General features: G+C 42.5%; 1 protein-coding gene across 3 annotated transcripts in view; it reads left to right on the top strand.

Moving 5' to 3' along the window:
- The first annotated feature begins 5,085 nt into the window (after nucleotides 1-5,085).
- The window catches only part of rnf220a (ring finger protein 220a), a 160,135-nt gene continuing 138,442 nt past the window's right edge, over nucleotides 5,086-26,778 (top strand). The window contains exons 1-2 of one of the 3 annotated variants that reach the window (XM_084911330.1): nucleotides 5,086-5,487; nucleotides 17,956-19,159. In XM_084911330.1, coding sequence (XP_084767456.1) covers nucleotides 18,505-19,159 — 655 coding nt within the window. In that variant the 5' untranslated portion in view covers nucleotides 5,086-5,487; nucleotides 17,956-18,504. The remainder of the gene's footprint in view (nucleotides 5,488-17,955; nucleotides 19,160-26,778) is intronic. The other 2 variants (XM_084911329.1, XM_084911331.1) reach the window with 2 other exon arrangements.

Here is a 26,778-nt window from a genome sequence, read left to right on the forward strand (position 1 = left end):
AAAATTTGAATCTGCTCTAAAGCTCAGAGAGCTATATGGCCATTTAACAAGTCAGATTTTGTAACTACAATTTTTTATTGTTAAATAATATTATTTTCTGAAATAAAAAATATTGTCTAACCATCGTCGCATCCTCCAGTCATATAGCCTTAATAGCAATTTTGTCACAGCCTCAATATTTCTCTGAACTTAACTCTACAGTTTTTGTTAGTTTAAGAGAAAAGTTTATTTTCTTTTTTTTTGATAAGTTCTGCAGTTTTTTTTTTTAAATCTCGGTGAGAGGGACGAGAGTCTTGGATACAGAGATGACATTGATACTGAATACATAATGTGTTACTAATGTCACATAATATAGGATATTTAAAAATAGTTTATTTTTACAATAATTACCTGGTGATCAGCTTTAGTAGGAATTGTTGCCTGAAACTGGCACGTCAAGTATGATTCATTTTGTCAAACGTTTGTATTTCATAGGTTTTCTGATTCCACGTCTTTTCCCCTTTTTTTTGTCGTGCCGATGAAATACAACGATAGAAAATGCTTTAAGCGTACAGTATTCAACTCTACCACTGGCAACTGGAACAAATTCAACATTTATATGAAGGCAAGTTTAGATGGCAGGCAGTGAAACATTGATGAAATTACCAGTCTACCTTCCCTCAGAACGTTACCCATGTATCATAGCCAGAGCAAATACCAAATAATTACATAATTAATCAGATCATGTATGTTTCCCTTCCCTTCCTTCATTTTTGTTCCTTTGTACAAGAGTCAAATGCATGTAATCACTTGTTCGGTAATGTAATCTGATCAGGGCCATGTAATTCTTCATTTTCCAACAGCTCCCTGGAGCATCGGATCTGAGAGGGAGATGAATGTGGCAGAGTCTGGCCCTCCTCTCTCCATCTCTGCTTCTCTTTTCTCTAAATGTGGCTCCCTCTGTGTGGTTACCCGCTTGGCTGTGGAGCTGCAGGAAGTTCGATCTCCAGCCATAAGACATTATCCCTCCTTCGCACTTGTCTCTCCATGTGTCTATCTGTCCATCTGCTCCCCTGTTCTCCTCCCCTCCTCATCTTTCCTGATCTGTCCTCTTTCTTTTCCTAAACCCTTGTTTCTCCCCTCTTTCTCCTTTCCCATCTCTTCCTCCTCCTCTCTCCCTCCAGTGGCGACACCAACCATCAGGTCCCATCTATCTGTGTGTACGTCAGCAATTAGAGCGTTGTGGCAGCCAAATGCCAGCCATGTCCCCAAGCTACATACACACACACACTCTCAAAGGCTGTGCCCTGACAAAACAGCAAGAGAACAAATCACACCATAATTTATACTCTCGCTGCGCTAAAATCTCATTATATTACAGACATATGGATTTGGCGGCATGCACGGCTGGGGAGCCAGTGCTATAAATTCCACCAATCGTAAATTATTAAAGGAAAGATAGAAATGACCGTTGCCTGTCCAGATTAGCTCTAAATCACACTCAAACACGGTTTGTTTAAGGAATTAAGTCCCATGTGGTGTTAAAGGACATTACAGGGTATTTCTAAAGTCACTGGGTGGTAGGGAGGGTCAAGTATGAGCTGCCTTAAAATATCAAAGGATTATGGGTTCAAACCATAAAATACAGAAGGGCTTCCTGGTGTGAAGCATTGTCTTTATCTGTTTATAGACCAGCCAGATCAAAAAAAGATGCAACATGCCTTCACTGCACCTGTTTTCTGTGCTTTTCCATTTAAATCGAATGTCTGATAGTGAGGCCAACAAGCAACACAAACAAAGGCAGAGCACAGCTTGTCTCAACACCCTCTCCACTGCACTCGGCTCAGTCTAGCCCGCCTCTTCTGGAGCTTTAAAAAAAAGGAATTCAATTTAAGGATAAACCCGGCCAAGCTGAGGTGAAAGCAGGTTGCGAGAGGGCAGTCCTGGCCCTCTGCTGTCAGCTCGGCTTTTCATTATCACTTGGAGATGTCAGGGGTTTCATAACACCAAAACATGACTCAGTTCAGATGGATATAAGAAACCTGCTGAGAAGAAAACGAGCCCTGATGTTAACCTAACCCGAGTCTAATAACATGTAGAAGTGCTGTAGGATTTGGGAGTCCAGGCAGATACTTTTCTGCTGTTTTAATCCAGCGATCTTGTCCAGAAGTTTCTATGATCATGTTGGGGATGCAGACTCTTACTGATTAAAATACTAGTTATTGCTTATTGAAATTAAATTTCACAAAGCCTTCTAGCAGTTCTTGAAGTGACCTTGGCTCAAGTGGTTATCCATCAGTGACCAGGTGGTGATTCAGTCCCTCAGCCATCCATTTACCCAAGTAGCAAGACGCCAGGTGAATGTGGTTGTGTGTTCACAAATACACCAGAAACACATTTTAAAGCACTTTGTAGAGCCAGCAATGTTAAAGGGTGCCAGATACCATTTGTTAAAACTGTGACTGTGTTTATTGAGAGCACCAGGGAAATAGTGTGATGCTGTTATAGAGCCGTACAGTCCACACAGGTACGGAGTTTCAACAAAACCACAGTTAATGACGAGAGACTCCCCAAGAATCTTTCTGAAAACCAGCACATACTAGTTTTCGAGCTAAACCTGATTTAACCATTTTTTGTGGCTCTTCCTTCGGTCCAAACAGATGCCCACAGCTCATTTAAAGTTGCACCATTTAAAACTGGTCAAGTTTTAACTTCTTACTAGGAAGTTGTTTCGAGTGATGTCATGCTCAGCTAAAAGTGAGGGGGCAGCACAGATAGCTGAGCAGTGAAACAGGTGCAGGTGAATCAAAGTGCTTCCTAGTCAATACACGCAGAGGCAGCATTTAAAAACAACGGGGGGGACTTAAGGGTGCCATTAGACTTTGAATGGAGGGGGATCTAATACATGGATGGCCCTCTTCCTCAGTCACCCCATTGACTCCAAACTGAGCCTATTAGCAAGACAACACATCACTAATGGCACTGCTACTGCTGCTGCTGCCCCTCATGTGTTTGAAGACCACCCAGCACACACACACAAAACCCCTTTCCCACGGTATTGTTAGCTAAAACATCACTATATTATAGCGTGAAACTCAGATCAAAGTGTGAGTTCCACTGGAAACGCAACCACTCTGACTAAATATGTTTGAGGCCATGTATGAAGACCTGAAGAAGCAGGTCTAATCTGCACAAGTTGTTAATTGTTTTCATTGTGTTAATCCTCGCACCAGAAATCTGGAATTCTTGTTTGCACACTGAAGTAGATTATGTCTTGAATGCTGATGTGAGAAAAAGGTGCATAATAATGACCGTCCCTTATAGCAGGAGAGGAGTGATTTATAGATCTCAGATCTCCTTTTACTTATTTGTGGCATATTAAGGACGAGTGGGCTTTCTTCTGTAATAAATCTTTATTGCCAGGAATTCTGATATAAAACAAAACTTAGTGTCCTCCTTTATTTTGTGTCCGTACACTGTTATAAAAATGCCTTTTTTCAGTCGACACTCCTTCATGTTTTTGTTTGTTTTTGTTGAAGGTGTCACAAAGTGGTTCTATATTTTTTCCATACGTAGTTTTTTTCTTATAGTTTTTTTTTTTTTAATCCAGCAGATAAAATGCACCACTTGCACAAAAGAAGTTAGCTTAGAAGACAAGTGTGTAAAGCAGTCTGTGATGTTGGTCAATTCCACGTCTGACCAGCAGAGGAGTGTAATGGAGAAGGAGACAGGGGACAGCAAAGCGCCTTCACTGTCTTTAACTCACTCTAACATGCACATATACTCACTGTGTCTTTGAGTTTGAGTAATTTCAGCACACTCCAAATGCCTTTTTTTTTCTTTTCAGAAATAGGACTCTAGTTAAAACAGGCGGATTATACCAGGAGCTGCAAAAAAAGGCATAAGCTAAGGAAAATACATTTCAACAAATCCTTAAAAACGTTTGCCTTAAGAGCTGAGTTGAATAAGTTTAGTACTGTACTAAATAATAATAATAATAATAATAATAATAATACGTTGTCAACTTAATAAAAAAAATCATCTGTCTTGTTAATATTCTGCAGGTTTGGTTGATCTTGGCTGGGACTTTAGCGCACAGCTCCGGGTTTAGTGAACTTCCTTCTGTGTGACTAACTTGAGTCTCTAGTGCGCACTTTATAAGACTGTCTGGTAGTCCACCTCTTTTTGTTAAGAGGTGGACTTCATTGGCTTTATGGCAAATAGAAGTCTCTCCATCTGGTGAAAGAGGAAAACACAGAGAGAGAGGGAGAGAGAGGGAGAGAGAGAGAAGGGGGATAATTCATTCACTTTGCGCACAAAGCGCAGTGGAAATCACCCAGGGGAACGAAACACCAGACAGAGGGGAGAGGCAAGAGGGGGACGATGGGATGGTGTGGTGTTAAGAAACAGTCTCCACACATGCGCGAGGTTGGTCATTCGTAAAACAAAAAACAACACCCCCCCCCCCCAACAAAAAAAGAAAACAAAAACAAAAACTTAAAAAAACAAAAAAACATTAAGTGCTTTTAAGGCCTTAATTACGTTTTATTTTTGTGGAATTAGAAAACGAAACGTCGACTTAGATTAAGTTATTAAAACGGCAGGAATAACGCACATTAAACGCTCTCGGGATATTAACACTTTTAGGTTACTAAAAGAATATCTTTCTTTCGTTCGTTCCCAGGGAAGGAAAGAGAGCTTTCCTGACTCGGGCCGCTGTGAAGGCCACGCACGATAAACACGCTCACATCAAAATGGTTCGCAAACGATTATGAAGTGAAAGTGTGGAGTTTTACCCGAGACGGGGCACACAGACGGTCTGCGTGTGTTTGTCAGTCATTTAGCGACCCGAGCGCTGCGCGGCAGCACTGCACCTCAGAGCGCACTGGACCCTGGACACCCGCTCCCTCCCCCGTCTTCCCCATCCACCCCCACACTCCCTTCTCAGAGCCTTGCGCAGCCCAGCTCCAGCCTCACACACGTCGCTATTGAGCACCCCCCTCCCTCCCCCTTCCACACACACACACACACACACTCTCACACCACCCTCCCCCCTCACGCCACCACTGCCTGCCGCTGTCTCTGCGATCCTGCGCTCTCTCGCGGGCTTCAGTCCTCTTTCTCGCACTGATCGTCCCTCTCGGTGTTTCGGCAGAGGGGCTGCACGCGCGATTGCGCTATTGATACCCACTTTACAGTGTGTCTGTGGAAAGTCACCCCCTCTCTCTCTCTCTCCCTCTCTCTCTCTCTCTCTCTCTCTCGCGATCTTCTCCTCCTCTCCGGCTGCTCTTTGGTAAACTAACAGGGAGGTGTTAACTACTTTTGCTTGTCCAAAGCGCCTCCCGTTATCTCCGGCGCTGCTGCGCAAGAGCCACAGGGGCCAGAGCTGCTGATACTCTACCAGCAGAAAAGTTTTCAGCTTTTTGTGAGGATAAAAAAGAAGAAGAAGAAGAAGAAGCCGTAAACCCGGGAGTCGTCTTTATGAAAAGCGGATTCATCCACGGCAAGGTGAGTAACACTCGGAGTTTTTTTGTGTTGTTGTTGTTGTTATTGTTGGGTTTGAAGCTCACACAGTTTGTGCTTCCACACCTTTCCGCCGCTTCTCTCCGCTTTGGAAGCGCGTTTCGAGTCGGGAAACTTTTTTTTCGGAGATTTGTGCGCCGTAAGTGCTGCGCAAGGAGATTTACACGCGTGGAAAAGAATGAAATATATATATATATATATATATATATATATATATATATATATATATATATATATGTGTATATATATATGTATATATATATAATTATATAAACAAATATCTTCGTGAATGCGTGTGCGTTTATATTTGTTTGTCTCTTTATGTATGCGCGTGGTTCATGCGCATATGCGAGGTCCCCAACCAATAACAAGATTCTTGAAAGCACTCGCATTATTTCGTGCGTGTGTGGATGACATTGTGCGTACATTACCATGGCCGAACACGACCGCCCTACAGCCGCACCGCGCGATCTCACTGCAACCAAAGGCTGAACTTTGTAAACTTTAAACATCACTGGAGATAAAGACGGATCACAGCTGCTGGAAGCCACCTGAATTATCGCCAAAGCCTGCAGTCAGAGAAATGAAATAAAATTTTACAGCCTTATTATTTCTGCTCCTCCTCTGGGACAACTTTTGTCTTATTAACCGGCGATTATAAGCGTAAGTCGCGGGCCTGCTGTGACTATATTTATTTAAAAGTTCGGCTTTAGTTCTTCCCATGAAGGTTACAGGGGTTCCAGCTCACTGAATGCCTCCACCGGCGGTTTTCAGTGGAAGTTACTGTTGCTCTGTAGCACTAAGGCTCGTAATGATGAGGGCATGGAGCTCAAACGGCCGCATATTGGCTCCGTTAGCTGGGGTTTAATAAACACTCACATCAGTCAGATTTTAATGCATCACAAAAAGCGCAAAGAGGAGTTTATGAAGGACTTCTGTTCCACAGCTTTGGCATCACTCATCGTTCTAAACTCTTCTGCGTTTTAATCTTCAAATTGGAACTCATATTTATATCGATTATCTATTCAAATCATACAATTACTGAAGAATTATTTAAAAAGGACAACAAGAAAAAGGAGGAGAATAAAGACGCCGAGGTGATTTTGCATTTACTTCTGCCGCCACGAGCGGCTGTAAATACTCCTCTTAAAATGAAGCTCTCACAGAAACAGACGGCGTAAATTTAAACAGAAAAAGTGCCACTTTGTGTACTCCCTTGCGCTTACACGCAAGCGTGTGCACACACACACACACACACACACACACACACACACACACACACACACACACACACACACACACGGGCCTAAACTCTGTTGGAAAACACCTGTTAACTAGGGAGCACAGTGCAATTTACATCCTTCCCCCTAAACTAGATATGCGGCACCCAGCCGGTGGAAGTCCCGGGGCCTTCCAGCTTCATGGCCGAGCACACAGAGGCAAAGTGCGGATTCATTTAAGCGGCAGCTCCCGCTGCTGCTGCTGCTGCTGCGTTTGCATTATGGAAGACCACATTTGTAACATTTTTCAGTGCTTCATCGGCGGGAAAAATAATAAAAGTAATTATTACTGACATTATCAATTAACTTGATCGTTTCTTTTATTTAAGTATCACTTTGGCAAACAGATGTCACGCCCCTATAGTCTGTGTAGTTTATGCGTTTCCTCTATTCACTGCAGGCCTGACGTGTGGAATTTTATTTGTTTCCATTTCTCTAAATGATTAAGGACTCAAGGAATCAAACAGCTCGTGTTAATAGTTAAAAAAAATATATTTAACTTTTGCTCACTCTTCTGTTCGCAGTCTCCCTGCACTCTGGCCTTGTCAGTCAGTACTTTTTATTTTATTTTATATTTTTTATGACGGACTTCATAGAAGGAAACAACAGAGCTCTCGAGCACGCGCCCTCATCCACGCGCATTAGTGGGCAAAGACGGAACGCTTCTGAGAGGGAATAATAAAATTAGGAGTCTGGGGAAAATGCGGCACACCTATTAGCAGTAATTTCCAAGTTAAAAAGTCCTCTCAGCGCCGGCAGTAAATCGCGCGTAAAAACGCATTTTGGAGCAAAGGTGGACTCGAGGCGGGTCATTGAACTCACGGCGGTGATGACTGAATTATAGCCCCTCCAAAATAAATAAATGAATAAGTAAATTAATAAATGAATGAATTAATAAAAATCAGAAACTCTGCTCCGGGTCCAGATCCACTGATCTGGTGAATCACTTTCGATTGATTTTATTGATTGTCAGATCAACGAGGCCTGACTTCTAAAGAGCAGCCGAACCTTTTTCATTTTCCAGCCAAACACATTAGCGAGCAATAATTATCTTTTAAACGGCAACATGTGCTGCTGACATATTATGTCCAATTACTCATATAGATAACACTGATTTATAGCCGAGGCTTCCGATGGGGACAGAACAATTTTGTAATTTATTTTGCTCTCATTTACCGGTGAAGAAAACGTTCCTTTCTTCCATATTTAGCGGTATCATTTCTCCACTAAAAGCTCCGATACTTATCCATTTCCCCCCGATATATCAATGTGTTATTGTATAACATTTAAAAGCACTAATATTCCAAAGTTGATATCCATGCATGTAGTAGTAGGTTCATTTTTTGCGTAGGTGATGGTGTCAGTTTTCTAAAATAAGCTTCAAATCACAGTTAAATGTTTACATTTGAAATAAGAAACTTATAATGATGTATTCAACTAATTTCATTTTTTTAAAGTGTTTCTAATTTAAAGGCTCTTTTAGTCCAGCTTCTCTCGCTGGACTAAAAGAGCATTGGCATAATTGGCATTATTTTTAATTTGGGCAATTTAAAGTTGTATTTTTATCTGTATACTAATTGTGATTATTTTTAAAATAGTTACTTTTTTCAAATTAAACGTGCCTGACTGCAAAACTCTGTTACGCAGACGCTGATGTATGATTTTATTAATTTTTTTGGCTGCTGTTTTCAGACTTGGTGATTCATAGGCTGCCGCTTATTTCTCGTGTCATTTGACACGAAGCAGGCTTTGCTTCATAGGCAAATTTAAAACGCCTGTTTAATACTTTACGTATTTATTTCTCTTTAAGATAATTCTTATTTTTTTATATATTTTTTTCTTCATTTATAACTTTTTTGTGCTATCTGTTATTAAATTCAGAGAACAAGAATAATGAGAATAATTTATAATGTATGTATCCAAAAATATGAAAGGATTAATTAATTATTTTTTAAGGGAAAGAACTTAGGTGCACTTTGTAATTGAAAGTATCGAAATACTTCATTTTCTTATTTTATTTATTTATTTTTTTACTTAGGCCTATCCTCTCTCTGTCTCTCTCTCACCCCCTCCTCGCCCTTCCTACATAAAAAGTCTGCAGGCGCACAAAAGAGAAGGAAAAGTGTCGAGTTCGAGGGAAAACTAACGAAAGATGATTTATTCGTCAGCGCTTTTGATTCTACCCCTCCTCCTGCCACCTCTGTGTTCCTCTCCCTCAGCAGTCAGCTGTTAATGCTCGCCGCTGATCTCGTTTGCTCCCCTTCTTTGCGCACAGAGCAGTGGACTAAAAATTAATGTCCATTTCACACCTCTTTCCCGGATCGATAGCTGCAGGGGAGGGAGGGGAGGTGTTATTTCATTTGGAATCCAGAGAAGCGCCGCGTTCCGAATAAAAGGAAAGCCTCCCGCCTGCTTAATTATCAGGAAACCGGCTAAACTTTTGCTTTCACTGCGGCACCGCTGATCGCTCCAGAATCACATCTATAATCAGATGTAGATGCTGTGCGCCTCTGCCGCCATGTGAGAAGCTTTTCTGCTGCTTCCCGTGTTTTATTTGTTCGTCTCTCTGGAGGAGGACAGTAATTAAGATTTTTTCCCCTAAAGGCGGGACTGTAACTTGTTGCAAGAAGCGTTTCTTTTCCTTCCAACTTTCCCCCCACCTCTCATTTCATTGTGAACAGCTCCCAGAATAAACCCGCTGTAAATTCACCGTCATTCAGATCCGCGCAAACTCGTTCTCATCCAAACAGAGGCCATTTCTCACATTTGGAAATACTAAGGCGTCATGACGCGCGCATTAACACCCCCCTCGCACCCCACCCCTTCTCTCTCCCATAGTAAATTAACCACGATCCGCTCAGTCTCGACTAGTTTGATGATGCCCCCCCCCCCCCCGTTTATTAAGTCCTATCAATATGCACTAATTCCTCATTCTTTATTAAAAGCAGAACCAGGTCCTTCTCCACTTATCCGACATCTCCTTCCCTCCCCCCACGCATCCGAAATCCAGAGTGCGTTTTATTATATTTTGTTGTGCTAATAAACACTGGAGCTTATTTGACATGCAGACGGGTAATTGAAATAAACGCGTCGCCGGTAAATAACAAGTGTTTGAACACGCAGACACGAGAGCGAGGCCCTCCTTGGAGAGAAAGTGTGCCCTGCGCCGTCTGCATCTTAAAACTTTGTGTCATTGTTGTCGCGTTAGCGCTGATATAATCACCGTAATTAAGTGCGGAGAGCCGGATGCAATCATTTAATGGCTGGATATTGTAGGGCTGTCGCGCTTATCAAAACCCACCAAATGTTTTCCCTCCCTCGAAATTGCAGCCTGTCCGCAATGCAGAGAGTTGTTTTTTTATGAGGAGGTTTTGATTGATTTGTATAATACTTCATTTTTGAACTTGAAGCAAAAGTTTTTATTTTATAGTTTTTTTGTTTTGTTTTTTGTACAAATTACTTTCATGTCATCATATCTATCGATTTATATTTAAGAAAAAAATAATAATACTAGATATTTTAACATGAATGAATGTGCTTTGTCTATTTTATTGGCTATGGAAGCATTATTAAATCACATTAAGGACCTATGTGGAATACAGGCCTCCAATATTGATGTCATTATTTTTTCTTTTACCAACCAGCAAATGAGAATTCATGTGCAGTCTTAAAGTTTATCCTCTCTCTGCAAACATGCAATTATTCCTTTTATTGATGACAGGAAAGGGGAGTAGCTCACGTTCAGTCATTTTTCTGCTGGACGGAAATCACTCCATGGAGGGGATGCGGCACTGTGTGTTTAATGGTTTGATTGCATTGGAGAAGGCAGCCACTGGTAATGCCGTTATAGAGGGAAATATCACTTGGAGACGTTATTGGCAACAAGAGAAAGTCAAAGAATTAGCCTAATGGGGAGAAGGAGGTGGTGGCGGGGAGAGAGTTGTGTCGGGTGTCAGATACTTTCTATTCTCCATATTGCTCTGTGTCTCTGTGCGTCTGTCTCTATCCCCTTGCACCACCACCTTTGCCCCCCCCAACTCCCCCACCCAGCCGCCACATCATATCTCTCTCAGGTTTCCCCCCTATCCGTCAATTACACTATGAACCGGATCACAGGCTCCCTGCTTGGAAAATAAGCTAATATTCACCCACCACCCCCCTTTCTCTCGCTCCTCTCTCCTTCGCACACCTCCCCAGAAGACACCGTTGGTGCATTTGCGTCCATCGATTGCACACAGGCGCTATTCATGTAGCCTACTTATCATTTTTCTCTGCGGCCAGCGAGTCATCCAGGCAAGAAGGAAACAAGACTGATACAGGGAGGGTGATCTAAGCAGCCAGTGTAGAAATGTGCACACACACCTGCAGAAGCGTCGCCTTTTCACATCTACAAATCTGCACACAAAGCAGACTGATATCCACATAGCCACTTTATGCTCTGTGGACGGCTTATGATAAGAAAAGGATCTGGTTGTTGCTTGAGCATCCTCCTGCCGCCTGAGGCCAACTTTTGACCTCTGTGATGAGCAGAAAGGATCATCGGTGTGAACAGAAGTTTCTCTCTGGTCATATCATTGATACTTACTGCACAGTAGAGGATTATATTGCAGCAAAAGCTGTAAGTGAAAACAGTGTACCTGGCAACAGTTTTTCCTTGTTAAACTGGAGCTAATTGGCTTGCACGCAGCCTGTAGAACAAACCGGCCAGCCGCCTGTCTGCCTGCCAGCCTGCTAGATTAGTGGCTGTTGTTGTACAACCCGGCACAGCAATAAAGACTCATAGGAGGGTGGCTGGTGCCACACACAGTCAGTTCCACTCCTGCAGGATGGAGAGCAAGCATGCCACCTGTTTGGCTCTTTTGTATTTGAAAAGTCAGAATTTATAAGGATTATGTCTTCAACAGAAGACGGTCTTTTCTGGTTTTAACTTCACTGTCATAAACTCAGGTACACCTTCCATATTAACAGCAACATAGATAAACACAGGGAGTGGTTTAAAAGAGCACAGGGTGGTCTATATGTGTAATTCTATGAAAAGCTGTGTTTATGTGCATCAAATTCGATACATCCAAAAATTAACAACATTATTCGAGCAAACAAAAAAACAACAACATGCAGATACTTTGTTTAACCAAGAATCCAGCAATTACCTTTGATGATGGTGATCCGTGAGCTATGGAACAGTGTGCTTTTCGCATTTAGCCTTGCCTGACACCAGGAATTAGCTGGCCCCGCTGAAGTAGGCCTCGCTGCTGCTGCTGCTGCTGCTGCTGCTGCCATGAATAAAAATCCCTGCCACAGGTCCAGAATCATTTCTGTGTGCAGGCCATGACTCTGCGTCTCAGAAATCACAAAGACTCATTTGAGAAAGAAATCCCTTTTTTTCTTTGCAGAATGAATGTCACAGAAAGCTTCTGGGAAAGACCAAAAAAAACACACAGACTCTCTTTATTTCTGCATTTAAACATTTGGAAAGAAAACACAAAATGAATAAATCGCTCATGGTTAAGCGAGAAAAAAAGTCAACAAAAGCTACAGAGTACATCGCACTCTTGTCCAATTATTATTGATTTTACTGGTGAATATTGTGTCATTATCCACCCCAAGATGATATCTGTATGTGTGCGCGTGCTCCTCTTATTAAATCTAACTGCAATATTTTTCACTGCTGATGCATACATCTGCGGTTAACTGCAGCAGCTGTTGACTGCAGCAAATAATGTGGCTACAGATTTCATATCAGAGAAGGATGAGCGAAGAAGAAAAAGGGGAGGAAAGAAACACGAGAAGAGATATTCGAAAGACATTTGGAAACAAAATTAGGGTTTTAGAGGCGAACGGAAAGACAAGGACAAATAATATGAGCGAGAACAAGAGAGAGGAGAGAGATAAATGCGTGTGATTCTTATTCACAAGGACGTTTGAGCTTTGCCTCGCGGCCAGACATGAATGAGTAGATTTCAATAGTATTGACTGTTGCTTTGGACATCAGCAAACATGCATGTACACACACACACACACACGCACGCGCGCGCGCACACACACACACACACACAGAAACATCTACTAGAGCACAAACACTGCTGTCTGTCTGGAATACAGAGCGGACCTGTATGCAGGTCAGCTCACACTTTTTTATGCTAAAATGCACGCACAAGCACACTGTCCTTATACAAGCCAACAGTTTACTTTATGTTTCCCTCTATGTGAGCAGTACAGAGCCAAATATTTAATATCTGACCGTCGGGTTTTAAATAGCAGTGTTTTGTCTTTACTTTCGGCTGATGCAGTGCGCTCTCAGTGTGGCTTACCCTATAGCTTTGTTTGTGCTTAAAGCTTTTGTCGTTTCTGGCAGCACAGATTTATGTTAATGACTTATTCAGAGAAGGCACCAGAGCTGCACTCGTGTCAATTACACATAATGTGGATGCTTAGTTAAAAAGCCACCTATCCCTGTTTACTGAAATGTCCCAAACTGTGACCTGAAGAGATCAGAGATATAGTGTGTGTTTTATGATTTTTTTGGGTACATGTTTGATTTCATATCTATGAAAATTACTGCTACCAAGAATATAGATATTTAGATATTATATATATATATATATATATATATATATATATATATATATACATATATATATATTGTGTGTAAACCTTTAATGTAGCATCTATTTAACTGTGCTGACATGCTGAGGTTTAATAGTGTACGTTGAAATGATTATGCTAAAACATGATGTACCAAAGCTTTCAGGATAGATTGCAGAAGCTTAGGATGGATTTTAAGAGCTGTAAATTGTATCTGAAGTGTCAGATAATATTTTGTTCTCTGAGTTTTGCTGTCTCGCTTTTACACAATATGCTCATCACAGTGTTAAAAGTCAAAAGCCAGGACTTCAGCATGGAGGCGTCTGTTAAACTACGCTGCATGGCTTTGTGCAGATTTTTTCTAGCGTTCATTTGTCTATACATACATGATTTGGTATGTGTGAGTGAATCTGTGTTTGTGTGTGTGTGTGTGTCCACCACAGAGATGCGATGAATGACACAGCTTGGCCTGTCTTGTAATAGAATGTAAGAGTGGCACTTTCATGCCTGTCAACAATCTCTAAATATACCCACCGACTGGGAGGTGCACGCTAACACACACACAGACACACACAGACATTTAGACAAGCCTGCGGTTTTGACTGCTTTTCTCTCCATCTCCATTAGAGAGGAAAAAAAACTGCTTTGCTTCCCGATAGTTTTGCAGACACCCCTGCACACACACACACACACACGCACTTGCGCACACACACCAGTCACAGTCGACAGGATATTTTTATAACAACAATTGGATTCCTCTCCGTTCCATTCCAAAACTCAAGTCGGCACATTGGGAAAACTTGATTTGACAAGTTTCAGCGCCGCTTTGGAGCAGCAAAAAAGCGTCAGTTACACACTCGAAGCAGCCATGCGGGAAAAATATTTATTCCAAGCAGTCAACAAAAAGGAAGGCTCCGATAAAAAAAAAAAGCTTGCTCTTTGTCACTAGTGTAGTTGTTTGGAGCTCAATTTCCCTCCTGCGTCTCTGAACCTAACATTCCAAGCTGTTTAGGTCTCTATACTCCACATGTTGATGAATGAGGTAATCCACTGCAACATCTGGGAGGCAGAGATAGTGATCCTAACTTATGAAAAGCCTCAGATTATGGCTGACCTGAAGTGATGTCTTGCATTCATGATTCCACCATTAAAATGTCTCCAACTCTTGTTTTTTTTTTTTTTCTTTTAGCTAGCAAAGCAATCATATAAAATTCAATGATTATCTTAAGAAACCAATAATAACGTTTATGGCCACATTCACCAGTTATCCTATGTGGAATCTGCGACTCCACCTGCTGCCCACCTCCCGGTAACTCATAATTTCTGAGTAAGATTCCCTCTCAGAATGATGTAAATGCACATTGTTGTTGACACCGCAATTTCGCAGATTGGTACAACATTGTCACTTAAAGTGCAGACTCGACGTGAAGAGCCCCTCTCGCTGTTTGTATTTAATATCGCCCTGACAGCTGTATCATTCTTGCACACTGTAATCAAATTATGACAGCGTGGTAAATGTTCCCCTGTGACATTTTCTATTATAAAATGCATATACCCGGTGTCAGACATTGTGTGGGTGGTATCCATCAATGGCAAATGGGATTGTAAGTGGCACGGACCGACATTATGCATGTTTGCGTTAGATGTAATTGCGCTTGTATATTGATGATATACATAGGTGTATGTCATCTAGAATTATGATTGTTTTTTTAGTGATGAAGTTAAAAAAAAAGAAAAAAGCTTTTTGACACTTCTTTTCATGTAATATTACAAATACACAGATTTTAAGGCCTCAAAAACACACACACACTCATGCTTTTGTGCGTATGCAGGACCACCAAGCCAGAAAGCAGCCAGATTATGTGAGCCACCCTGGGAGATGAGATATGTACCCTTTGCTCTGTTATCACACCCTTTACTTCCCTCTGTCTTCCTCACCTCTCACTATCTTATCTATTTTCTTCTTCTTCTCCTTGTTTCCTCACCTCTAATTTTTCATCTCCGGCTTCTCCTCATCTCTCCTCATCTCTCCTCATCTCTCCTCTCGCCCTCCCTCGACTCGCTCCTCTCCTGCTGCGGCCTGTAAGGAAATATCTAGTGTTCTCTTATTGGATTGGCTGCTTCACGTTGGCGGCCCTTCACTCGCTGCCCGCCGGCCTGTTGGGTAATGATAATAAAATTGAAATATCTTAGTACTTATCAGTGTATTACCTTGCTATCAACACCTCAGACACACTCCTATTTTAGAGGTTACAGAGGAGAAAGAGCGATCTGATATACGGCGTGAAGACAGTGGGTAGGAGCAGAGAAAGAGAGGGGGTATACTGAAAGACAGAGGAAGCTGTGGGACAAAGAAAGCAAGTTTTGTTGTGGTCACTTATGGAAGGTGTTATTTCCTGTATCGACTGCGATAGAGGAGAGAGAGCGTGGAAAGGGGCGTTGGTGGGCTAGGAGTGAGGCGTGTAATGCGACTCTGTGGCATCAGTCCAGACCAGAGAGGTGTGTTATTGTAAGCCCTTCTCAACACTCCGTGCTGGTCTACTGTACATTTGCGGTAATGTAAAACATCTCTCCCACCAATCTCTCTGTCTCTGGGCTTTCTCCTTTCTCTTGGCAGTTGTTGTTCTGCATGTTTGTGTGTGTGTGTGTGTGCGTGTGTTTCTGTGTGGGAGGCAGAGCAGCGTGCCAAAGCCGAGATCAGGTTTGGAAATTGATTTGAATGAGTGTTGTGGACAGCTGATAGCTATAAAAGATTTTCTCCTTTCATTTCCCAGGGAGTTTCTCCTTTGATGTTGGCTGCTAGTCAACACAGCTTTGAACCTTGTCTAGAGAGGCTGCTACTTGATACTGTGTGAGATTGTATTTGTTGTGTGTTTATGTATGCACAAGGCTTCACGTTTGACCTTTTTTAAGTTGCATGAGTGTCGAATTTTGATGGCACGAGTGAGACTTTAGATTGCTTTTTTGGGGGGGATAATATATACATATACATGGTACACGTCATATCACTCCTGATAAGCTGTTAAATTATGCATATTTTCTCTTAATCTAGCGCTAAATCTCACCGCTGCGTATTTGTAACAAGCACATCTTTACCTATTCTAAATCTTAACATATTGGACCTTTAACAAGGCAGCCACCTTCAAATTGCCCTTTGGGGATAAAAATCTCTGCAGTGTTATTCTGTCGTTTCATCGGCTGCCTCTCTGCGTTCCTCTGACCGACCAATCGCATGCTACAATCTAATCCCCGGGAGGGAAAGATTCTAGTCTGTTGCCACGGATGCCGAGAGGTCGTGGGGTCAAGTACGGCTAATTTATTCACTCAGTCAGATTTCCTCTGGCTCGTGGATGGCAGATGGCGAGGCCTGATATGATATCACCCATCTGAATCACTCAAGGGAGAAGGGAGGGAGGCAGAGATGGGGAAGAGAGGGAGAGATGGGAGGGATGAGAGGAGAAGAGATTGACAGGAGAGATGTAAAAAGAAAGAGAGGACAGATTAAAATTGGGGGGAATTAAAAGTGGTTAGATGGAGAGATAGGGTAGCATAGCCTGCGAGGATGCAGAGTGTGTTCGCCCCACCAAGTCGGGGCGCTGAGCTGAACATTGAGCCACACAGGCTGTTATCACATGTGTGGGTGTGGGTGGAAGTGTGGATGTGTGTGTGTCCTTATCTTAAGACAAGTGGTTCTGGTCCAATAATATCCTGGGAGATGGTAAGAATAAGCGGCTTAGACCAAGATCTGAGATGGAAGAGGGAGGGAGAATAGCTGGCGCTAGGGAGATGAGAGGAGGAGATGTGGATGGAGAGAAGAGGAAGAAGAGGAGGAGGGGATGGATAGATTAGGATGGAGGACAAGGAGGGGGGCATTTGGAAAGAGATGAGACGTAGAGGTTTGCAGAGATCGTAATGGAAAGATGTGATGTGGAAACAGTTTATAGAAGTTTTTTTTAAAGAGAAGGAGGAAAAAAGAGGAGGGCAAACTGAGAGAAGTTTGTGGCTTGAAAAAGTTCTTGGCTTTTTGTCAAAGGGCAGGGATTTACAGGATTTGATCAACAGTGTCAACTCGAGGACACTTTTTCCCAAGAGGTTTTGAGTTTGTAGCTTCAACAACAGTGCTTAAGAACACTCTGTCCCCCAAAGGCTTTGAATTCAAGCCTTGGCTTCCAGCAGCTTCTTTATTAAAAATTTTCCACTCAGCTCCTCTCCTTTCCACTGCATACATACTGAGAGCAAGGCATCGATCTTTGTTGGAAAAGCAGCACGCCTCTTGTTTCTGAAAGTACCTATCATTAAGGAAAGATGAGGAGGTCTAAGATAAATGTGAGAGGGTGTGCAGAGGGATTTACATTTTTACTGTGGATTTAAAGAAACAGATGAGCTGATTTGAAGCCCTCTGCAGGCACAGCCAGGACGTTTCTGAACTACCAAAAATGGCGGAATTGACGAGAAGTCTCAAGTAAATACCTGAATATCTAAATTAGTTTATGGGAAGCTTTCAGTTGAAAGGTTACTTTGCACTGAATCTGATGCACAGCTCTGAGTCTCAGTTGAAATCTAATGCTTGTGTTTTGTGTGTCCTCAGTTTGGTGACCCCCCTGAAGATGCGGAATCGGCTTTGACGACCTACAGATATCCACCTGTCCCAGAACATTCAACTTAACCAACAAATCCAGCAATCAGGAAGGAGAGAGGAAAACACGTTATCTAGAACATTCATTGTATTTAATATCAGCACTAACCTAATCCAGACTGCTACTTTAGTGAATGACAGAACATGCCCAATGGCATATACGAGGCATGGAATGATCTGAACTGAACAGAGTTTGAGTTTGGTTATTTGGTTAGAGGCAAAATAGAAAACTTTAGTTCCACTGCAGAGAAATGAACTGAATTCAAGCTAATCTGAACAGACGTTGGCTGAGTCTTCATTTTCTTCAAAAACACTCTTTTCTCACTAAGGGCTGTTTTTGGAGCCCATTCCTTCAACAAGCCAAAACCTTCAAGTCTCCAACCCGGATTCCCTTACTTCTTCAGACCCTTTCCAAGGGTCTTGGACATTGTTTTTAATCTCATTGAGGAGGAATAATTTCCTCCTTCTGAAATTCCCGCAGCCTTCTTTGTCAATCCAGACATGGACCTCCACCGGGCAGCTTTCAAGATGGAGAGTTCCTCCTACCTGCCCAATCCCCTGGCTTCCCCAGCTCTCATGGTCCTGGCCTCCACAGCCGAAGCTTCTCGCGATGCTTCCATTCCCTGCCAGCAGCCGCGTCCCTTTGGTGTGCCAGTTTCTGTGGAGAAAGACGTCCATTTGCCATTCAACAATGGCTCTTACACTTTTGCGTCAATGTACCACCGCCAAGGCGCTGTCCCACCAGGGTTTCCCAATAGGGACTTTCCTCCATCCCTCCTTCACCTCCATCATCAGTTTGCCCCACCTAACCTGGACTGCTCACCCATCAGCATGCTGAATCACAGCGGCGTTGGCGCCTTCCGGCCCTTTGCATCGCCTCCAGAAGATCGGGATGGGGCACCAGGAGGGTATCAGTCTGCTTTCACCCCAGCCAAGCGCCTCAAAGGGTGCCTAGATGCAGAGTCTTCACCCCATCTGCGGTACTCTGATGCTGAAGGGAAAGAGTACGACTTTGGTGGTGCACAGATCCCTCCCGGGGGCTCCCCCAGCAGCGCCCTGAAAGCAGTGGAAGACAGTGGGAAAAAGATCTTCGCTGTGTCAGGCCTCCTGTCTGATAGAGAGACTTCATCCAGTCCTGAGGACCGCATTGAACGCTGTAAGTAACCATTCATATCTGATCCACATCTCGTTTAGCCACATCAAACTATGCAAGCACAAGTGTGACAAACCACAGGAAAAAGTAAATTAGTGAAAACCTAACAGTATGAGCATACAACATACAGTACTAACATTAATGAGGGATTATGGACTGGTGCTTTCAACCTTTATCAACACACACAGTGAAAGAATATCCATTCGTAGTTATCCCTCCTGAATTAGGCACCTGGAAAATCTATAACCAGGAATACTGGGGCATTGGTAATGTGTTGGAGGCGTCTAGTGGAACAACACTCAAACACTTTACGTTGACATGTGTGTCACCTTTCTAAACCATGTTGAAAATATCTAACACATTATTGCTCTAAGGGTGTTTTCCAGGATAAACCCGAATAAATCCCCATTTGCTCTTGTACGGATGACAAATTTATACACATGCAATGACTGAGCCAGGTTTTTCTTTTTTTTGCATTATACATTAAACCTGTTCTAGATAAATTGTTTCAGATATGACAGATGGCAAAATCACAACTTAAAATATAATAATCTTGCATTAAAAAACACCCAAACTGATACAGTGATGCACAAGGGCAAATTTTTCCCATTATTCTACATGCAATTATAATAATAAGGCTCGCAAACTAAACAGATTTACACATAAAGGCACACAGAGTCCACTGTAATTCTAAACTAACTCAAAGTACAACTTGCTGCAGTGTGTAAAAGAATGCAAATGTTCACACATTAGCATCACACACACCAATAAACAATCACATCAATGTTTTTCCTGTCATCATCTCTCCCAGCTTTCCCTATATCCTTGTTTCAAAAGCCCACAAGCTCCACTGGTCACATTAGCATTCACCAGTGGAAGGATGCCATTTGGCCCTCATGCACTGGGAATCTGATTAGTGTGTGAGCATGTGTGTGTGCGTGTGTGTGTGTGTGTGTGTGTGTGTGTGTCTGTGTCTGTGTGTGCGTGCATGTGTGAGTGACTGGTTCAGAGACCGGCCATGCTCTTTGCCATCAGCATTCATCATAGCTCCACGCTGGCAGCCCTGTTGCCAAAAGATTTACCCACAAACCCAAAAGCTTGGCAAGCCGTGTTTGCGTGTGTGCGCGCAATAAAAGGAAGGTGGAAGAGGAGCTGTAAGAATTCCAAGCGCAAATACGCAAGCATGGGCAAACACTCTTCCACAAACAGCTTTTAGCATGAGCGCCGACAGCTCCTACACATGTCAACAAGCTGTATCGGATCCCAGTGACAAATTAGGAGAGAGGCAGACGGCGACGTGCTTATGGTGTATAATTTAGGCAGTCTTCCCTTTTTTGGTGTTTTTAATTATTCAGCTTTTCTTCTTTTAACTTAACACAGTGTCTTACCTTTGTCGGCTTTTTCTTCACTCTTCCTTTTCCCAATCCTCTTCCATCTTTGATCTTGTGTGTGTGTGTGTGTGTTTGAGGGATGCATCCTTGATGGAACACATGAGAGACAGAGGCGACGACCTGAGACTGATCCGATAAAAAAGACCACTGCGGGAAAGACAGAGGGTGAGAAAGAGTGGAATGAAGGGAGGAGGAACAGAAAGGAGGAAATTGGGAAGATGACACCCAGTGGTTTTTGCAGGGGGTGGAGGGTAAGAAGGAAAAGAAAGATATCAAAGTGCACAAAATGCAAAAGAAAAGGAAACAAGAACAAAGAGAAGGAAAAGAGAAAAATCTCACAGAGTATGTGAGGTTCATTATGTTCCAGATTTAGCTTGAAATCTAGGCCTGTTTCACGTGAAGCTTAACATCTGTTTGTGGCAGCACTAAGGCACACCTGCACTGCCTTGCTCAAGAGAACTCTGAATGGTGAGTAACACACTACGATGTGCTCATAATTCGTGAGTAATAAGACTGAGGGCAGAGACAGAATGGGAGATGGGTACAGGGCTTCTGTGCTGTCTTTTGGAACGGCTGAATCTGTATCTAATCAGGTTAAATCTTGGCACAAGTAGCCGGCACCTCTACCATAGGCTTCTAATGCAATTGGATGTGCAGAGGCACTGCTTACAGCAAAGAATTATGGGTTCTCCTTCACTGGTTTTGGCTATCCAGGGGAGGCGTAAAGAACAAACAACACTTTGGTACAATCCCATGAGAACAGCGCCCTTGCTGCTTCACACACACATTAGCTAACTAGCAGCCTCTCTCTCTGTGTGTGTTTGTTTGTTTTTTTTACACATACATGAGGCTATTTTTTACTCCCACTGTAAAAAAAAAAGAAAGAGTTTTTTTAATGTTCAGGATCATACAGTGGTGACCGTGAGTGTGGTCTAAAAAACGTCATTATTATTGACAGGCATTTCCTCAGGTCAAATACATAAGCTAAGATATCATGCTAATCTTCATTTATAGGGTGTAATGTTTTAAACTCTTAACTAAAAAATCCTCAGATCTCCAAGGAAGTTTGCTTAAACTGTCCTGCTTAGCTCATAAGAGTGCAACCAGTGTAGAAGTGACATTGTAAATTTCAGGGAACTTTGAGTCCATGTAATCCATTAAATCTGCACCTTATCTAGGCTGGGATTATTTATAGTACATGGGTCTAATTTATGGTTGCTAATAAAGTACTGATATCCTTCTCCCCTTCCAAAACACTAAATTAATTGCATGTGACTTATTGACAAAATTAAGTTCAAAACTTGCTTGTTGCACAATTGTAGTAAAAAAAAATTCCAATAGGTGCCTAAGTTAGATTTCAGACTCCAGCTTGCCTGTGTTATCTCTAATTACTTACAGAGCTTTGCATACAGTAGTCGGCCACAGGAAAAGAACAGAGCAGAGCAGTTATGGCAGCAGGTATGATACTGATTAAGCAGGTTGCCAAGTGGCTTGCAGATGCACAACAACTCTGAGTAGGTTAAAGCAGCTTAAATAAATGAAGATGATCAACTGGATGTGTACAGGGGTATAAACTGAGCTGTGAGCTGCTGTGAGCTAGCTGATTGGGATTGTCTCTGTGGCCTGCCTGAACTAGTGCTGTGCTTGATTTAGCAGGTTCTTCTAATTTAGTGTCAGCCATTAGGCATACTTAAGCAGACACCTGATCTATCTATCTATCTATCTATCTATCTATCTATCTATCTATCTATCTATCTATCTATCTATCTATCTATCTATCTATCTATCTATCTATCTATCTATCTATCGTGCTCGCAATGCCTTCACTTCAGTGCTATCGGGAGGATGCTGATCTTGTTGTTCATGAATGAATTTACACTTAAATTCAACCCATTTTCACCCCTGTTTTCAGTCATGTCTCATGCAAGTTAATCCCAGGTTAGAATGCGAGATTTCCTTTTCTCTAAACTTAAAAAAAAAAGGTTTTTGAAAAACTCAAAAAACAAAGTAACCCTAACTTCTTTGCATGGAGTTTGCCTCATGCCACTCCAAGCAACAGTGGCCTACTCTGTGCTAAGCCTCCTTAAATCCCTCCACTGCACCGGCAGGCACGTTGGCTGTTAACTAAACTTGCTAACCTGTCAGCCACTAAACCATCACATAAAGGCCCCATCATGCCTTAAGAAGACTATGCATGTCATATTATGGTAAAAGCTATTACCATTTACTGTATTCACACTGTGGGATTTTAGCAGAAGAGCGAAGGAATACAAAGTGGATGAGGGTTTATGTCAGTAAATGAGAGAAAGGAATTATGGGATGTGTGATTGGTATTAATGCGAGTGTTGACAAATGAAACAATCCACCCTTGCAGTGTACTTGTTTGTTTGTGGAGGGGATTTGACGGTTTTGCGTGACGTGTCAGTGTCACGTTCCATCATCTTTGCCCCCCTCTCCCTCTCTCTTCTCTCGTTCTTTTTCCCGCATCTTTTCCCCATGTTCCCATCCTTTTCCTCTTCCTCTCCCCGTTTATTTTTTTTGTGTGTGTCTCCCAATAAGAGTGTGTGACAGCTGTAGTCTGTTTGTTTACATTCTCTCCGCTCTCCACATTTACAAGGCTGAGAGATTTACACTGACCCTCACCCCAAATGCCTAGTCCAACTTCCTTGCCTTTTTTTTCTTCTTTTCTTTTTTGTTATGTTCTACACACACACTTTACATACAGGAAAAGTAGGTGAAAAGCCTTATTTAGATGACAAATGTTAAATTTAAAAAAGGAGCAGAAACGTTTGGCAGGAAAAGAAAGTCCAGAAATTTTTGTAGCAACTGAATGAGGGGAAGGAATGTATGAAGGAGGGAAGAGTAGAATCAGATAAAAGAAAGGATGAAAGAGCAGTGGGAAGGAAGGATAGGAAGAAACAGGATGGTGAGATGTTGAGCTGAAATGCAGATCCCAGCTGCTGGACTGAAATAAAAGCAGAAGAATTCTTATGAAAACATGACCGAGACAGGTAGATAGTGATAATACCTACGAAATCTGATCTTTATTCAAGAGCTTCCTAATCATCAATCCAGAAATTAGACTTCAAAGCCTCGCTGGAGACTTTTCTATTTGAAGGGAACGGGTTTGAAAGTCCCATTTCTCTCTGTATTCCCATCAACCAACATCAGGCACAGCTGTTAAAACACACAGCAAGACTCCTTCTCTGCATCCTCCTCTTCGCCTTTCTTCTGTTCTTTTTTTGGTGTCGCCTCCTTTTTTCGCGTGTGTTTATGTTCACCCTCATCTAAAACAGAGCAAATGTCATGTGTGTTGTTTCTTTTTGGGGCCGAGTCGCACAAAAGAAAAAAAAAATCCACGGTAGAGAAAAATAAACTGTCGACGAAAGAGCAATGAAGTTCTCAGAAAGGGATGATGGATGATGTTAGCGGGTGTCAAAACAGATTTTGTCTTGGTTCGGGTTTTTTTTTTTTTTTTTGGTCCATCTTTAGCTGTTAGCGGTCATCACTGTGGGATTCCTGCACCCCAGTTCCCACAGACTGACTGTCAGTCAAGCAAAATTCTTCTACGTGGACTCTTTCTGTCTTTGATTTATTTGTTTTTTAAAACGTTGTATATTTTTTAGTCCTTTCCATTCCTTTTTGGGTTCAGAAAAGATTCAGAAACACTCAGCCTTCTCCTTGTCCTCACAAAACAATCTGCCCTGCTCTTCACTCTTATCCCTCCCACCCACCACCACCACCAATCCTTCCATCTCTGCCTGTCACGGTCTAGTGGCAGGGTTAAGTTAAGTAAGAGTGTTCTAATAATTAGGACTGGGACTCGCCTGCCTGCTCTCCTGTGTGTGTCTTTGTGTGTGTGTGTGCATCTTCCTGTCAGTGCTTAGCCAGATGTTAAAAGGCTTGTCCCTCTCATGTTGCCTCCCTGTCAGTTGCCAATGTGTGCCGCACACACACATACACACACACACATACACACACAGGATCATGAGGGACTGTCCTACTTGCGGTAGCTTTGTTTACCCTCAAGTGTGAGCCCTTCTGCCCTTCTGGCAGCTCCCCCAGGGTGAGGAGTGTGTGTGTTTTTTCCCTGTCAATAACAGCCTTTATGCATCCAACTCATATTTTCCTCATATAGCAGTTATAACATGTGAGCACATAATTATTAAAGGCTTTGAAACAAAAAGCAAAAAGAAAGGAAATATTTTTCATATTTCTTGTTGTAAGGAATATGAAAATATTTATTTACTTTCGCTCTTTTATGCAAACTCCCCACCCCCTTTCTCTCTCTGGGTGGTAACTGGAAGCAAGCAGCAATTGTCTACTCATGTGTGTGTGTGTGTGTGTGTGTGTGTGTGTGTGTGTGCGTGCGTGCGTGTGTGTCTCACTTGGTGTGACTCTTGCAGTCATTGTTGCGATGCTGCGCAGATCAAGGATTAGTTGCTTCCTGTCGAGCCTTTTGTCTGCCCAGCCACTCCATTTCAACATAGATCACTTTTGTGTGTGTGTGTGTGTGTGTTTGTGTGTGCATGAGCAGGTTACACAAATGAGCAACTGAGCTGGTTTAAGACACATGAAGGAGCGAGGATGAGATGAGAGGAATCCCTCTGCAGCACTCTGCAAAATATTCTCCAGCCTCAAAAGTGATTTCATCTTGTCTCCTATAATAGGACACCTGCTAACACGGTGACATATAATAACCAGCTTGTTTCCACTGCTGCTTTATTTATCGAGAAAAACTAGAAGCATGTAATAAGGATAACACTCAAATGAAAGGATGTTACTTTGCAGGCAAGTGGTTGCTTTAAAATGAAAGTTTTACACATACACACACACATGCACTGGTTCCGGAATTCCACTTTGTTCCCTCGGTGACATCAGCTCAGCCAATAAAAATCCCCGTGTTAAAACTCCGCTGAGCCTCATACAACTGCAGCACACCTGGCAACACAACACACATTTCTTCTTCTTTTTTTTAATATGGACACACAAATACACACAATCGGCCTCACACAAGACCCTGGCGTGCCATAGCCCCGAACTGACCTCTGCGGTGTGCTGGCTTTTAAATTTTGGTACATTCGCGGTGCTTCGTCTGAAGAAAGCATGTGACAGGACTTTAACAGCACACAAACCTGATTTATTGCTGTTAATGCTCGTCGGCACAACAAGACGCAAATTGTCATAAAAGCAGCTCAAATATGTTCTTTTTCTTAAAGCAAAGGTCAAGCAAAGCGTTCTGTAATTTGTGGTTTAACTTTCCCCTAAAGGAATCTAAGTTAATGCAAAAATGATTGCCGGGTTACTTTATGCACCTTTAAGTTTTTTCCCCGGAGGAGCTTCGGGATTCAGACACCTTTTAATGCAGACGTATTAAAACATTCCTTTTTTCCCTCTTTCCTCTCCTTCTTTATCTTATCCTGCCTCCTTCTTTGCCCTGTTCTCTCCCTCCGCTCTGTCCTCCCCCCTTACTCTCCTCTCCTCAGTAATCTAATCTGCAGCCAGTTTGTGGATGCAGTCTACTGTGACAGACCCCCCCAACCACCATCACCACCACACACACACACACACACACACTCCCCTCCCACTTTTCTCACTTTCACACACACAAACAGCAGGCCCTTTTCCAAAAAAGGCCCACTTCTTGGCAATGCCCCCCTCCTCCACCACTCCCTCCTTGCCCCCTCCCTGCCTTGGTCACACCCTCTTTAATATTGAATTATTCATCAAATCTGATTGGTTCCTGCTGATGGCGGCCATGATGCGAGCGAACGATTTGTGTGTGTGTGTGTGTCTGTGTGTCTGTGTGAGTAGGGGTGTTGTGGGTATGAGATCGTTAGCGCTTCTCAGTGCATTGCTGCTTCACAAAGCTGGACCGGCCCATTCTTCAGTACATGCACACACATGTGCAATTTAATATATAATTTTTTTTAATGCAACAGGAGCCACTAAATCATTCCATTTGCACCTGTAGCTTTGTGGAAGTAAGGCCCAACTCTTTGAATGGAAAGTGTGTTTTTGCATAACTTTTCTTCAAGATGGAAGTTGTCATTTAGTTATATGGCAACTTGTGTTATTGCCACCAGCGCTTCCTCACTGGTCTCCTCCATCCTAAAAGTTGCCCCCACTAACCCCTTATCACAAAAGCTTAACATCTGCTGCAGGAAAAGCCCCCAAAGTCACTTGTAAAGGTGAAACAAATCAATAATGCATGTTTTATATGCATGCCAG

The sequence above is a fragment of the Perissodus microlepis genome, chromosome 18, assembly GCF_051167445.1.
Source record: "Perissodus microlepis isolate ML-2025 ecotype Zambia chromosome 18, ASM5116744v1, whole genome shotgun sequence".
Lineage (NCBI taxonomy): Eukaryota > Metazoa > Chordata > Actinopteri > Cichliformes > Cichlidae > Perissodus > Perissodus microlepis.